At 35.7% G+C, this 12,723-nt stretch overlaps 1 protein-coding gene across 2 annotated transcripts; it reads left to right on the top strand.

Annotated features, from left to right (window-relative positions):
* Window positions 1-606: 606 nt before the first annotated feature.
* Window positions 607-11,809, top strand: LOC135691905 (uncharacterized). Of its 2 annotated transcripts, none has more exons than XM_065209904.2 (3): window positions 607-747; window positions 3,550-3,688; window positions 4,523-11,809. In XM_065209904.2, the coding sequence occupies exons 2-3, from the start codon at window positions 3,604-3,606 to the stop codon at window positions 5,470-5,472; spliced, it is 1,035 nt and encodes a 344-aa protein (XP_065065976.2). In that variant the 5' UTR covers window positions 607-747; window positions 3,550-3,603; the 3' UTR covers window positions 5,473-11,809. The 2 variants fall into 2 exon arrangements, with proteins under 2 accessions (XP_065065976.2, XP_065065977.2); XM_065209905.2 differs by lacking the exon at window positions 607-747 and adding an exon at window positions 1,563-3,330.
* Window positions 11,810-12,723: the final 914 nt, after the last annotated feature.

Here is a 12,723-nt window from a genome sequence, read left to right as displayed (position 1 = left end):
TGACTTTGCCTTCCTGCTGGTTTGATGTCTTGCTTTGGTCCAACAATTTCACTGCAGCTGAGGAGAATTTCCTCAAATATTTGTAAAAGAGGTAGGTCTTTAATTTTTATTTCCTAATTCCCTCTGCCAAAGCTCTATGTTAAGATATCTAAACTCTGAGCTCAACAACAACATATGCCAAATTAGAATCAACTTTATAAACCCTAAAATCAATATAATAAACATCATAATGATATGGAACATATTACCTATTTTGTCTGTATGCATACCATTTTTGCTCGGCCAAGGTCTCTTGAAAGTATGCAACTTTTGATGATGAAAAAAGAAATTGTTCTTTTCTTGTAAGTGCCTAATTAACAGGTCTCAAACTGAGATTTTGATTTATAATGTTCAGAAATCAAATTCAATGTGCAGTATAGTGTTATAAAAATCTAGTTTCTTTCTTTTGTCAAGGAGCCTTTCCTGTGGCCTTTTGCTACATGTTTTTATCACATTTAGTTTACACATCTGAAGTGCAACAGAAAGGTGTATCAAGTTCAAAAGGTGACAGAGCCCCTCCATCACCACCTCCACCTGGCCTATGCTGTATGAGTGGATGTCAGAATTGTGTTTGGTTAGAATATGCTGAGGATCTGAGTGAATTTTTTAAAGATGGTGGCAAAAAGGCTGAAGAAGCTCTGGATGACATACCTGATGCAAACCTGAAAGCATTTTTGAAAATGGAGCTTCGCATGAAAAAGTAATCAGGTGACTGCATATCAAAGTTTGTTTTTTCCTTTAAATACAGTAGTCTTAGGTAATTTTTTACTGAAACAGTTTTACCATCATTTGTTATATTGCTTGAATAACCCAATGCCATTAGGGCAGGGAAAAGATCAGGATGGCCAGGTATCATAGCCCAAAGCAATTGAACAAAGAGCTTTTACACAGAGCAGTTAAGACAAGTGATGGCAAAGCAAGGCAAGGGAACAAGCATGTAAGATTCATGCAAAGTTCAGTACAATTGTTATTAAACTGTCTAAAAATATATAACTGTTGCATAAGACATGTCTGAGTATGCATCAAGCTGGAAAGTCTCTTACCAATAATAAGCATCTCCCCCTGATAATATTGAATACCTGTATTCAATATTCTTATAAAAATAACAGTATGTAGATAACACTACTAATGACTTTTATATGTGGAAAAGGTCAGTAAAGACAATAGTTTTAGGTATTTTTTGTCTTGAAACAGTTTTATCATAATTTTTGAATTTTTCCTAAGTTGCCTAATGATAGAAGGACTAACAGCCATGTATCATGGCTGAAAACGATTCAGTGTAGAGCTTCTGCTTTACAACAAGGCAAAGTAACAAGCATATAAAAGTCATGTACAGTTTAATATATGTTATCAAGTAATAAAATGAATATAATGTGTCATGTATACTTTGATTACACAATTGTCTAAGGATTTACGATTGTTGCAGAAAACATGTCAATCTTATGATTGTTCTAAGAAAGACATTCAAATTTCCGTGAATAAACATCTAAATGCAAAATCGCCTTCCCATGATAAGCATCTTCCTAGTAATATTAGATACTTATATTCAATATTCTTCTGAAAATAACAGTATGTCAATAACCCTACACTAACAATGCTTCGGTCTAGCAAATGTTTCTAGTTGACTGGTTTTTTCTTGAGGATGCAAGAAATGCAAAGAGTCTGCCTTTACCTGTCCAACTCTTTAAATATTCTTTTCTTGGTGAAGTTCTCTTCCATTTCTTTGATGCTCGACCAATGAACGCTGCAATGACAATGTAGTGGAAACAAGTTTTTTGCGTTTGCTAGGTTGTGTTCTAACATAAAAAGGTCATTCATCTAGGCTAAGGTTAACCAGTCTTTCCAAAGGAAAATATGTAATGTAATGAAAATATGGCGCTTGCATCGAAAAGTTCATAAAGTTAGCTTGAACCTCTTTTGATTCTTCTGATCAAAAATTTCAATATTACTTTTTCATTCATTATCACCCTATGATAAAAACCTAATTATAATTTGCTTTAAGTTTCGATAGAAATTCCAGTAAAAACTCTGGATTACGTTCAAAAAGCGAAGGGAACTTTATTACGTTTCCGTTTTTTCATTCATTTATTAAAAAGAAAAAGTTGGCTTAAGTGGCAAGGGAAAACTGCAAAGGGTCTTTTCGAAACATTTCCAAGAATCAGTTAGAGGTCTACCTGGATTGAATAATAACACATATATTTTCTATCAGAAAATTCACTTCTTGCAGATTTGACTGTACATGCTTCTCTTCGCTTTGCAAATGATAGTGTAAATTACAAACAGAGACTAGCGAATCGATCAAGGATGAAAACCATTAATAGAATAGGCTTTTAATAGGAACTATAATGAAACTGTTAGTAGGACAAACTGGAAACTGAGATAGCTTATGTCACTGCGGAGGAGGTTTAAGCAAAACTGACTGGGAGCTGGGATTATGACCCCCCCCCCCTTCAGCTCCCTCTTTTTGTGCACCGTTTTCGGTGGCGTACCCAAAAGTTTCGCTTTCACAGTTTTCATTTGCTTGCATCTTTTGAAGTCTACTTGAACATATTATTGGGAGCTACAGTCCCTATCCCCCAGCCCCAAACCCTGGTGATTTAGCATTGCTTTTAGGGCAAGATATTATTTTTTACTTAATAATTTTCCAACGCCTCCCGACAAGCATGCTTAGCGATCGCTCAAACATACTCTCGTTGCTCCCCCCACAGAAATCCGTGAAAGCTTGCTACTTTTTCATCTGACCTGGTGAATTTAATGATCTCAAGATCAAGGGAGTATTTTTCTTATCACCTAGAAGCAGGTTGTTCATTTTTTATCAAGCCTTTGACGAGTTTACTTCTTGGCTTTAGTCGAAATGGCAACGAACATTCTTTTTATTGCGATTCATCCATTAAATACTCTTGCGATTGATGCAAGACATCTAGTAGCCGTGGTTTGTTTATTTTGCGGTTGACGAAAGTCTGATATATTTCATAGCCGTGATTTGTGTATAATTCACGTTTGTTATTGACAAACCGCGCAAAAGCATTGCGCGAAGAGGCGAGCAGATTCAGTGAACATGCAGCCATGTTTGTAGTTCCAACTAAAGAAACACCAGCTTGAAGCCGCAACACTAATATCGAAGACAGCTTGCCCGATAAAAATGTCAAACTCCATCAATTTATTTTGGTTTTCTGGCGCTAATTCTGCCATTAATCTTATTTTTGCTACCAGTTTTTTGCTGATTTTTGCTTTTTTGTTCATTTCTTCTGATTTTGATGAGGCTGGCAGCTGGATAAAGCCAAGAAACAGGTTCGAGCAAATATTGTTTGTAACCGTGCTAATGAGTCACAAATAGGCCTTCATAGAATGCATTGTTTGAAAATAACTAGTGGTTTTGATATCATACTTAAGCATCTTGGGTTAAAAACTAGCCTCAAAGTGGAATTTTAGTTGCATTGCATACTTTCTTAGTCCTTTTTATCATTGTTAAATATTATTGCGTTATCAAAATTTGGATTTGTTTTGCAGTTCGTTTTTTGGACCAGATGTGTTGCATGGTTCGCTGGGCCTGGTTGATCTCGGATGGCGGAAATCAATATCCTGCGAGTGTTGCTAGCTGTCCTACTCGGTTTGGCTGTTCTTGCTTACTTTGCGCTGCAATATTATGGTGAGATTTTGATTTTTAATCATATATACCAGCCATGGAATGGTTTTGCTTCAAAAATCTCAGGATTCAATTTTAAAACTGAACAAAACATTGTATGTATCCTAAGACATTTTAACATGAAGAAAGTGTTGATATTCTGATTTTCATAGGTCAAACTGCATACACAATTTTTCTTTTCATGCTTTCTCTGCACCTTTAAAGGTAGCAAGCTAGCTAACGTTTTTGAACAGAAAAGCAACCAAGCACAAATTAAAGGCTGTTAACAAATACCCATTTAACGACTAGTCTTTCGAAAATTTATAACCAGGGGACAGGTGAGAACTGTTTTGGCGTTTTAGAGTTTATTGACATTTACTTGGGAATATTCTCAGCATTTGCTTTGATGTTAATTTGCAGTTTCATTTGTTATGTTTTGTTGAATACAGTCTTAGGCTCATGGTACAAATAAGCTCATCTCTGGTATTGCTACATAACTCTTTGAAATGAAATTTGACATTCGCGTAAAATCTTTCTTGTGATAAAAGCAAGGCTACAGATGTGCTGAATTTGTAAACACAAGCTTTCATGCTGAAGAATCGAGAATTTGGTGATTTGAAAAACTGGGCATTTTTTCCAAAAGTTGGTAGCATCATGCCTTTTCTTGATACATTAATCCATGCTCTAACTGCATGCTTCATAGTCGAGAAGTTCTCCACTGCCCAGTGAAAAGCAGTCATTACAATAATTCTGTACGGCCTACTTGCTATTCACGCTGTTTATAGCGCTAAGCTACTGATCCGAAGCTTCGGCTACCGAAATTAATCTTCTAAATGCTGAAATCTTCTTTCGTTTTAGATTCACTCTGGATTCCATGCAACCTATTCAAGTATGCAATGCGAGGAGACAGCCCGTGTCTACGTGGCAGATTCAACGATACTTTGTTGGTAATAACATTCAATTTTCCTCTTTATAAAAGCTTGCCTCTCTTGTATTCGATGTACCGCAGTGCGTTTCCTAATATATATGTTTGTGGGCCGAAGACAAATAAGACGTCTACGAGAACGGCATTCGAAAACTCTGTTAATTTTCTTGACATTCACAAGGGATACTATGCTTACGACTGTGTATCTGAAGCGATATTGCGCCATCGAAACTACTCTGGATATCTTTTCCTAATGGATGACGTTTTGCTGAATTTTTGGACGTTGCAAGGGTTCAATTTCAATCGTCTTTGGGAGGGTCCAAAGCAGCCAATTGCCGTTGGGAAGTTTTCACCTCCTTCGCTATGGTATTGGTGGCAATCGCGCTGGGGAAGAAATAAATGTCAGAAAGCTTACAACGAAGTGCATCATATGAAAAAAGACTCTCCCGAAACAGCAATTATTGCTTCTGAATTGCTGTCGAAACTGCGTCGTAACGGCAATGGTGTTACCCGATGTTTTCGCGGTAGATCAGATATATTTTACGTGCCCCGTAAGTTCGCGAAGAAGTTCAGCATGTTGTCGTCGATATTTCGTAAACACGAGGTTTTTCTCGAAATAGCGGTGCCAACAATATTTCGAATGCTTGATCGTGCTGAGAATTTCGAGACACTTCGAGGACACTATTTGCCTGGAAGGGTTGGCGAAGAACCCGTTACAGATGGCAGATACTTCTGGACTTTGTATGACGAGGATTTGAATTTTCAGCATCCGCTCAAGTTGCATTATGGCTCAAATTCGACAATGAACTTTGCGATTTTACAAAACTGGTTCTTAGTGAAAGTATCAGAAATGACAAATTGTCGTTCTAATGAAATAGTATGAATTCAGATCTGTAACCAGTTTGGGTTGTCTTGTCAGCAAAACACCCCTCTGTTTTCAAAAACATCTAGGTGTCATTCTATCGTTATATGAAGTACTTGGTGTTGGATGCCAAGTGAGGGTAATCACCTTGCCATTCATATTAATAATTCTTTCGTCTGTACCAGTTGCACCCATCCACCCACCACCATCTTATGGCTGCAGGCACGAAATTAAAATCTGGTGAAAATAAATAATTTGAAATGGGCATGCTGTTGAGATATTTTTCTCATCCGATGTCTCAGTTGAAACCTGCAATCCCTCCATTCTTTTGTCATCTGCTATTGTTCCATTCTTTTGTCATCTGCTATTGTTCCATTCTTTTGTCATCTGCTATTGTTCCATTCTTTTGTCATCTGCTATTGTCAGCCGCTTCGCTCATTGGTTTTTCAAGTATCATGTCAATCATCGAAGCATGTTCTCACGATTGTCTCGCTCTACCTGCTTGCTAATTTCAGCACTAATTGTTTTATGCAGATACCTAGATAAATGCAGAATAAGTTAGCTTTACAATTATAAAAATACCATCGATTGATTGTAATGTTTATTGCTATAAGCATGTTTTGAGATTGTTCTGATAAGGAAGTAAGAGTTTAAATGTAAACTGAAGTATTTATTTTAGTCTAATTTTTATCTGGCGTGTACAAGAATAAATAAATGTAGCATGATAAGTTGAACAGAAACCGAGTTCGAAAAAGATATTTATTAATCCAAACTTTTTTGTTTAGAAGGCTTAAGAACAATGCAATTAACTTATGAAGTTATTTTATAAATAATAATTTACTATGGTGAGACATTAATGAAGGGGCTACCATTTTACGTATAAGTTTGCCTACAAGAAATATTGATAAATAGGACTAATAAAATCAAAGCCTTTTTCTCATCTGGTCCGATTTATGTTTCACTCAACTATTTTTTAGAAGAGTTGATAACATCTGAGTTATCCAAACTGTTTTTAAAATAGACGAAACAGCTATTCAAATTTATTGATTTCTAAGTTTTGAAATTAGAGTATTTAAATAGTTCTCTAATGAATGTACATAGAAAATGAAATAATCCACCTTGTGAAGACAGAAGGATTTCGTTTTCAACATGAGACTCCAGTGGTAATGCTTACGATGGCAATGCAGCACTGGTTGGGCATCTTTAACTGTCATGAGCTCGCATTTCCTTTTATTTTCCTATTCAGATGATATAAATTGATGTTTAAGACTAGTGTTTTGTCATTAAATTAGAGGCTTGCAATTTGTTCAACACTTTTTTAGGTTCAGGAAATTTTCAGAAAAAGCAAAATACTCTAAAGGTACATCCCAATTCAATTAAGATTTAGCAATATCGTAAATTTCTTTTAAACATTCATGTCAATTTAAAATTTAGTTAAAGAAATCATTATAAATTATGTCAAAAATTAGTTTTAGCAGCTCCAGTCAAACAAATGTAACATATTCATTTGATTGTTATTTATGTTTGTGTTACTCATAACCATTTATCATTAATGGTGATTGATATTCTAAAAAGTTTCTCATCTGGTTTAATCGTTAAGGCCTCCGACAACAGGGGCCAGTGGCAATGGCACCCTAAACGTTTTGAAAAGCCAACATGCTTTTTGAAACTCTTTTTCATTTTCTTCAATTTGCTCTTGCCTCCTCCCTCATTTGATTGCTTACGTTTAATGCTCTGCATAAATAGCTCAAAAATACACGATCGCCAGCAAGTCTTCTGATGCTTTAAACTCAACCTCATAGTGGCATTTTAGTTGTGTAACATTGTAAAAAACCCTACTTTCGGGATTTCAACACGTATCATCACTTCTCCCTAATTCCTAACTTGATAAAGCATCATCACTTCAGCCTATTAACTGACTATCAACCGACTTAGAAGCACACGATCATGCTTTGTTATTGCCTGCACTCCATTGATAAAGCATTTATCGTCTTAGATTCGCTTTGATTTATTACCAGATTTGAATTCTGGTTTTTGCCTAGTTTTGGTGAAGTTTGCTTTATTTCCACTTTGTTTCCATTATTAGCAAAACATACTGCTGAATTACATTGTAAATGTTGGGGATTTTTGCTTGCTTTGTTTTGATAGAGTCAGCAAGTGTTTTTCAAAATTGGAAAGGTTTTGATAGAGTCAACAGCCTTGATGATGTGTTTTGTATGAAAAACATTTTATTGCTTCTGAAATGCTTTCAATTTTCATTATTCTTATTTTACTAAATTTCGAGTAAACTCCAAATATATCATAATGAAATCTTTGAAGTTCACGTAGCATTTAGTCTATTGGACAGGCAAGTCCCAGGTTGTTCCTCTCTTTCACACTTAAGTTTGAAGCATCATCACATTTTTGGTAAACAATAAATGGAACAAATCTATGGCGGTATCTGAAGGCCACAGGTTCCTGGACTTTCACTTGACTTTGGAAAATCAAGATTTGAGCATGGCAAGATATTCAACTGTTTTTATTAGCACTATTCTTTAAAGCAAGAGCCTCAGCAATTAGATGGAAAATTATGTGACGATTTTTTTGTTACCTGGTCTGAAGTTTAAAGTGCCTGTGACATGATTTTCGTACTTTTGGGTTAATATATCTATTCTTATGTAAAAAGGCCTGTTAATTTCATTTCTGAGGTTAGTTTTTACGTTTAGTGAGAAATGAATGAGTTATTGGCGATCTTCTACGCCAAAATTCGCCATCTGGGTTTTCAGAATGAGTAGACAGTGACGTCACGGGAGGGACCCGATCGCCTCCTCCTTCGAGTTTTTGTATTGTAGTCAATGAGGGAAAACTAACAGGTCCGAGATGAGCGATATTTCCAGAGAAAGTAGTGGCAGCGAGGATGAGATTTTTGAAGGTAGCGCTTACATTGTTACAATAACGAGTTCCTCCCATGACGTCACAAGAGAACGGCGAATGATGATAAAGCGACTTGGCTAGGCCGCACTATTTTGCTTAATTTCAATATCAAAACGCTTTTATTTCAAAAAAAAGGTTCAGATCTACTATAAGAGCAATGCAACGCTTCAATTAAGAGAATAAAAAAAATCATGTCACAGGCACTTTAATTGAATTTAAGATCCTTCTATCAAATCTTTCTTGTAATATTTGAAAGTTCGACCAGTTCAGGAGTGTAAACGACTCATACAACTGCAGCCATACAACAGTTTCAATAAAAGATTAGATGATTTTGTTCTCTAGATTTGTCTTTCTGTCTTTGGGGCAACAGCCTAAACAACCGTTGATTAGCATGTTGTGAACGAAAAGGAATTTGTTTCCATCTGTTTCTCCATATCTTTATTCTCCCTTTTGCTCGCATCATCGTTGCTAGAGAGTAGTGATTCCATTCAACATCCAACAAGGTAACAGGAAAGTCGACCGCTAAAGTACAGACTAGCAAAAATTAGAAACAAGTTAAGAACAGGGTGAGGCTGAAGTACTTTCAACATAATTTTGAACAAGATTGGTTAACTTGCGCTTTTCCATTATTTGCGTAACGTATCAAAACTTTCTTATTAACAACAATGGTATGAAAAGCATGGTAACGTAAAAGAATACATGTGAAGGACATTCGTCGGTAAGAGCATTTTTCAATTTTGCTCTTAAGTAAAATGTTTTCTCGTGTTTAAGTTTCTTTAGCATTTCTTTAGCAAGCACAATCAAACTTCGAAGAAAAATTGATAAGGCCCAGCTTAAACCTCATTTTACTGGTTCTTGTATAAAAATGTTGCAAATAATTTAGTTGTTAATGCAGGTCAGAAATTCAGCTAATAAGCTGATGTTGGCCTGCAAATTACAGTTTAAAATGAAAAGGATATTTACAAAGGTTTTTAAAAATGTAGTAATTGCTAATACACGAAAAATTGTTAAAAGTTAATAAAATTTGAAATGTCTTTCTTTGTAACAACTGACGATGATCCGAACGATATGTTGTCTACAAGATTAGTTTAATTTTCAGAGCAAATTTAAATGAATTGTAGTTAGGAAAACATTTTACCCTCTCTGGAAGTGCATTCCAAATAATAGCAGCACGATGTTTGAATGTCTGCCTTCCAGTTTCTGAACGTGGTCGCCCTAGCATCACCTTCTGGTTGTTTCGCATAGATCTTGTGTTCTCTTTCTTCAGCATTAACGAATTAATAGCTTCATGTGACGGGCCATAGTAAGTAGTAACACTGATATGCAATAAGTCTTTTCTGTATAGATAGATTATTGGCTTCCATTTTACATACTCGAGTACTTGGTGGTTCGGAACTGAGGATGGTATTTTGTGGATGCTCTAACATGAAAATTTTCAAGCTCTGCTATTGATGACAAGTTACAGGATGCCCATACTGATATACCACAGGTTGCACTTTGCAGAAAACCTTTGAAATAAATTTCTTCTAGGACTTTGGCTGACATTGATCTTAGTTTCTTTAAAAACTTTAATTTTCCAATTCGGTTCTTACAAACCTTTCTGATTTGTTGTTTCCAATTTAAATTTTTGTCAACAGTAATGCCTAGACAATCAGACTTTTCAACAATTTTGATTTGCTTTTCATTGAGCCATACAAATTGTAAAGGCCCTATGAACTGTCTCTTTGAATAATCATAATCATTTCCATTAACTTTAATTTATACCAGCTGTATTTATACATATTTCATTAATAATTCCTGCTTCTATTTTACCAAAACTATTACTTCGTGGTGCGTTTATTGTCGTTCTGACACAATGAATGCATATATTTAAGGTGGTTATTACCATATGTTATTACGAATAAGGTGGTAAACATTTTGTAGCTCATACTAATTCTGCTTGTGATTGCTTGTGAATCAGTTCTGGTTTGTAGACGAGAAATAGTTGAATTGAGCTGTTTGGAATTTGGAAATTTCGCCGACTTCGGTAATTTAAGGTGTTTTAGTCTGTCTACTATTCATTTAGACGATGAATAGTAGACAGTGTGAATTCCCGTTTAAATAACTTAGTCAATCATCATTATAAAGTTTTACAAATGTCAAATTTCGAATTGGTTGCCTTGAAAGCAAACAGGCTGGCAGATTTGTACCAGCCAAATTACACATCAGTCCTGCACTGTATTACCAATCTTAAGGTTTGTAGAAAAAATTTATTGCAAAGTCAACAGTTTCCAGAATGTGTGCAAGTGTGAAATAATATTTGTGGTGTATGTTTGCACGTAGGGATTTCTAATGTGGTTTTAGTCCCTGCCTATGAATAGCGTTCGCTTTCCTTTTCGCCATAATTCTCCTTCGACAATATCAAAACGCGATTTTTAAGGTGTGATGACGTGGAAAAGTTTCATTTTCGTTAATAGTAGAGAGAAACGTTTGAAAGGTTAAGCCTGCTAGGGTAAAAATCGAAACTTCAACGGAGACTTTGTTTGAGCTTTTGTGAATTGAAAAAGCTTTTTGAGTTTAGATATGATGTGATTTCTAGGCACTCCAGTGGCAGTTAACTATGTATGACGTCATTTTTCAAACACACTCATTTTTATATGCAGAGCGTCAAGCTGTTTGTCTTGGTTTATCTCTGATGGCTTACATGACTCCTTCGTACCTAGAAAATCGTAAAGCATTAGTTTCCGTAATGAGTTTTCATTCATAGAGATATGCTGGCGTTAATCTTCTTTCAAACGGCTGTATCAGGATTTGGCCAGATGAGAGAAAATGTCTGTTTAGAGGCCATTCATTTATAATACTGTGATGATGGGGTTATCGGGTAGGCCAAGTGTAAGGGTTTGATTGTCGGGACTCATTTTTAGATGTCTTCCGCTTACAGGCCCGCGTATGAAATGTTCAATTCCACCTAGCAGTTTTGGAATCTATCTACATAAGCACGAAAAAACCGCTACTGTGTAGACAAAAGGAGTTCGTTTTCACCTTAGGACTCCATTGGTAATATTCTCAATAGGCAAGCGGCACTGATTGGTCAACCTATACAGTCATGTGCTCGTGTTTTCTGATTGGCCTATTTCGATCCACGACTGGGTATATATATTTCCTAGCGTAGAGTTTTCGATCTATGTTCTGACGTTTTAAACTCTGAAGAGTGTCAGACGAAAAGCTTTAGTTTACTAAATGTTTGCTTTTTTCAAAGCCATTTACAAGAAATGTTCAATGCAATACATGCGATATTCATAACCCAGGCATTTCTGTCTTAACATAACAATGACACTTTTTAGAGGAGAAGGAGATAAAGAACAAAGAGAGCGAAGTGCCAATTTTTGATATATTTCATTTGATGCAGATCTTTCATTTGTAAACGATTATGTGTCTAGGTTTTTCTTTTTTTAGAATTTATATCATTTAATTTCAGTCGTTTTAAAAAAGCAGTGATGTCATCGTGGTTTATTTCTCCTCTGAATACCCAAGCCTCATAAGAGCAGCTAGCGTGTCCAATGACTTTTGCATGGTTAAAAGTACATTTTGGAAATTATTGAGGGGCTAAAGACTCCGTAACTTCCCCCCCCCCCTTCTTCCGTGGTCCGTGCATACGCACTAAGGAACTGTTTTGAAGTAAAAAAAAGGAGTTTTGCTTAATATTTAGCCACGTCATGGAATCTGACATTATCTTCAATGTATTAGGAAACTGTGGTGATGAAGAATTACAGATTTTCATTATCGTGCAATATTTTCTTAAAACAAACAAAGATCTTTGCAGACATCAATCATCTGTTGATGCACTTCCAGGAACACGGAACACGGAACACGTCAACAAGCGTTCCCCTCCTTTACTGTATGAAATGTGCCTAGAAATGAATTGCAAGATGTTATTATAATTTACCATAAATTATCGTATTAAGTTAGAAGTTATCTCTAGAGGTTGTACTAACTCTCCTTGTTTTACTTACTTAGTAAAACAAAAAAATAAATTTAGGCTCCCTTCAGAACAGTTGTTGTTTTCATGGTTACTTCATTTTCTATGCACCTTTGCCAGTTATTTTCATCTATAACTGCAATATTTGCTTCGCTTTGCTGGATTTTCACAGTCTAAACATCACATCTTGCCAGGGCGGTAGCTTGAATTGGAGCTATCGAAGCGTGTAGCCAGTTACTTCGTTGGCAGTTATTTCTAGCAATTTGTGATTATTATGAGATTCTCTTATATTCTTACACAAAGAGTGCCGTGTGGATAGGGGATAGAGCATTTTGAATAGGTACTTATATAGAAACGGACAGTTCCTCGAAATATTTGATTTCATTTGGGATCAAATGAAG

This window comes from Rhopilema esculentum, chromosome 13 (assembly GCF_057945365.1).
Source record: "Rhopilema esculentum isolate cy_ngs chromosome 13, ASM5794536v1, whole genome shotgun sequence".
NCBI lineage: Eukaryota > Metazoa > Cnidaria > Scyphozoa > Rhizostomeae > Rhizostomatidae > Rhopilema > Rhopilema esculentum.
Note: the sequence above shows the minus strand (reverse complement) of the source record. Positions and strands in the feature narration are given on the sequence as shown.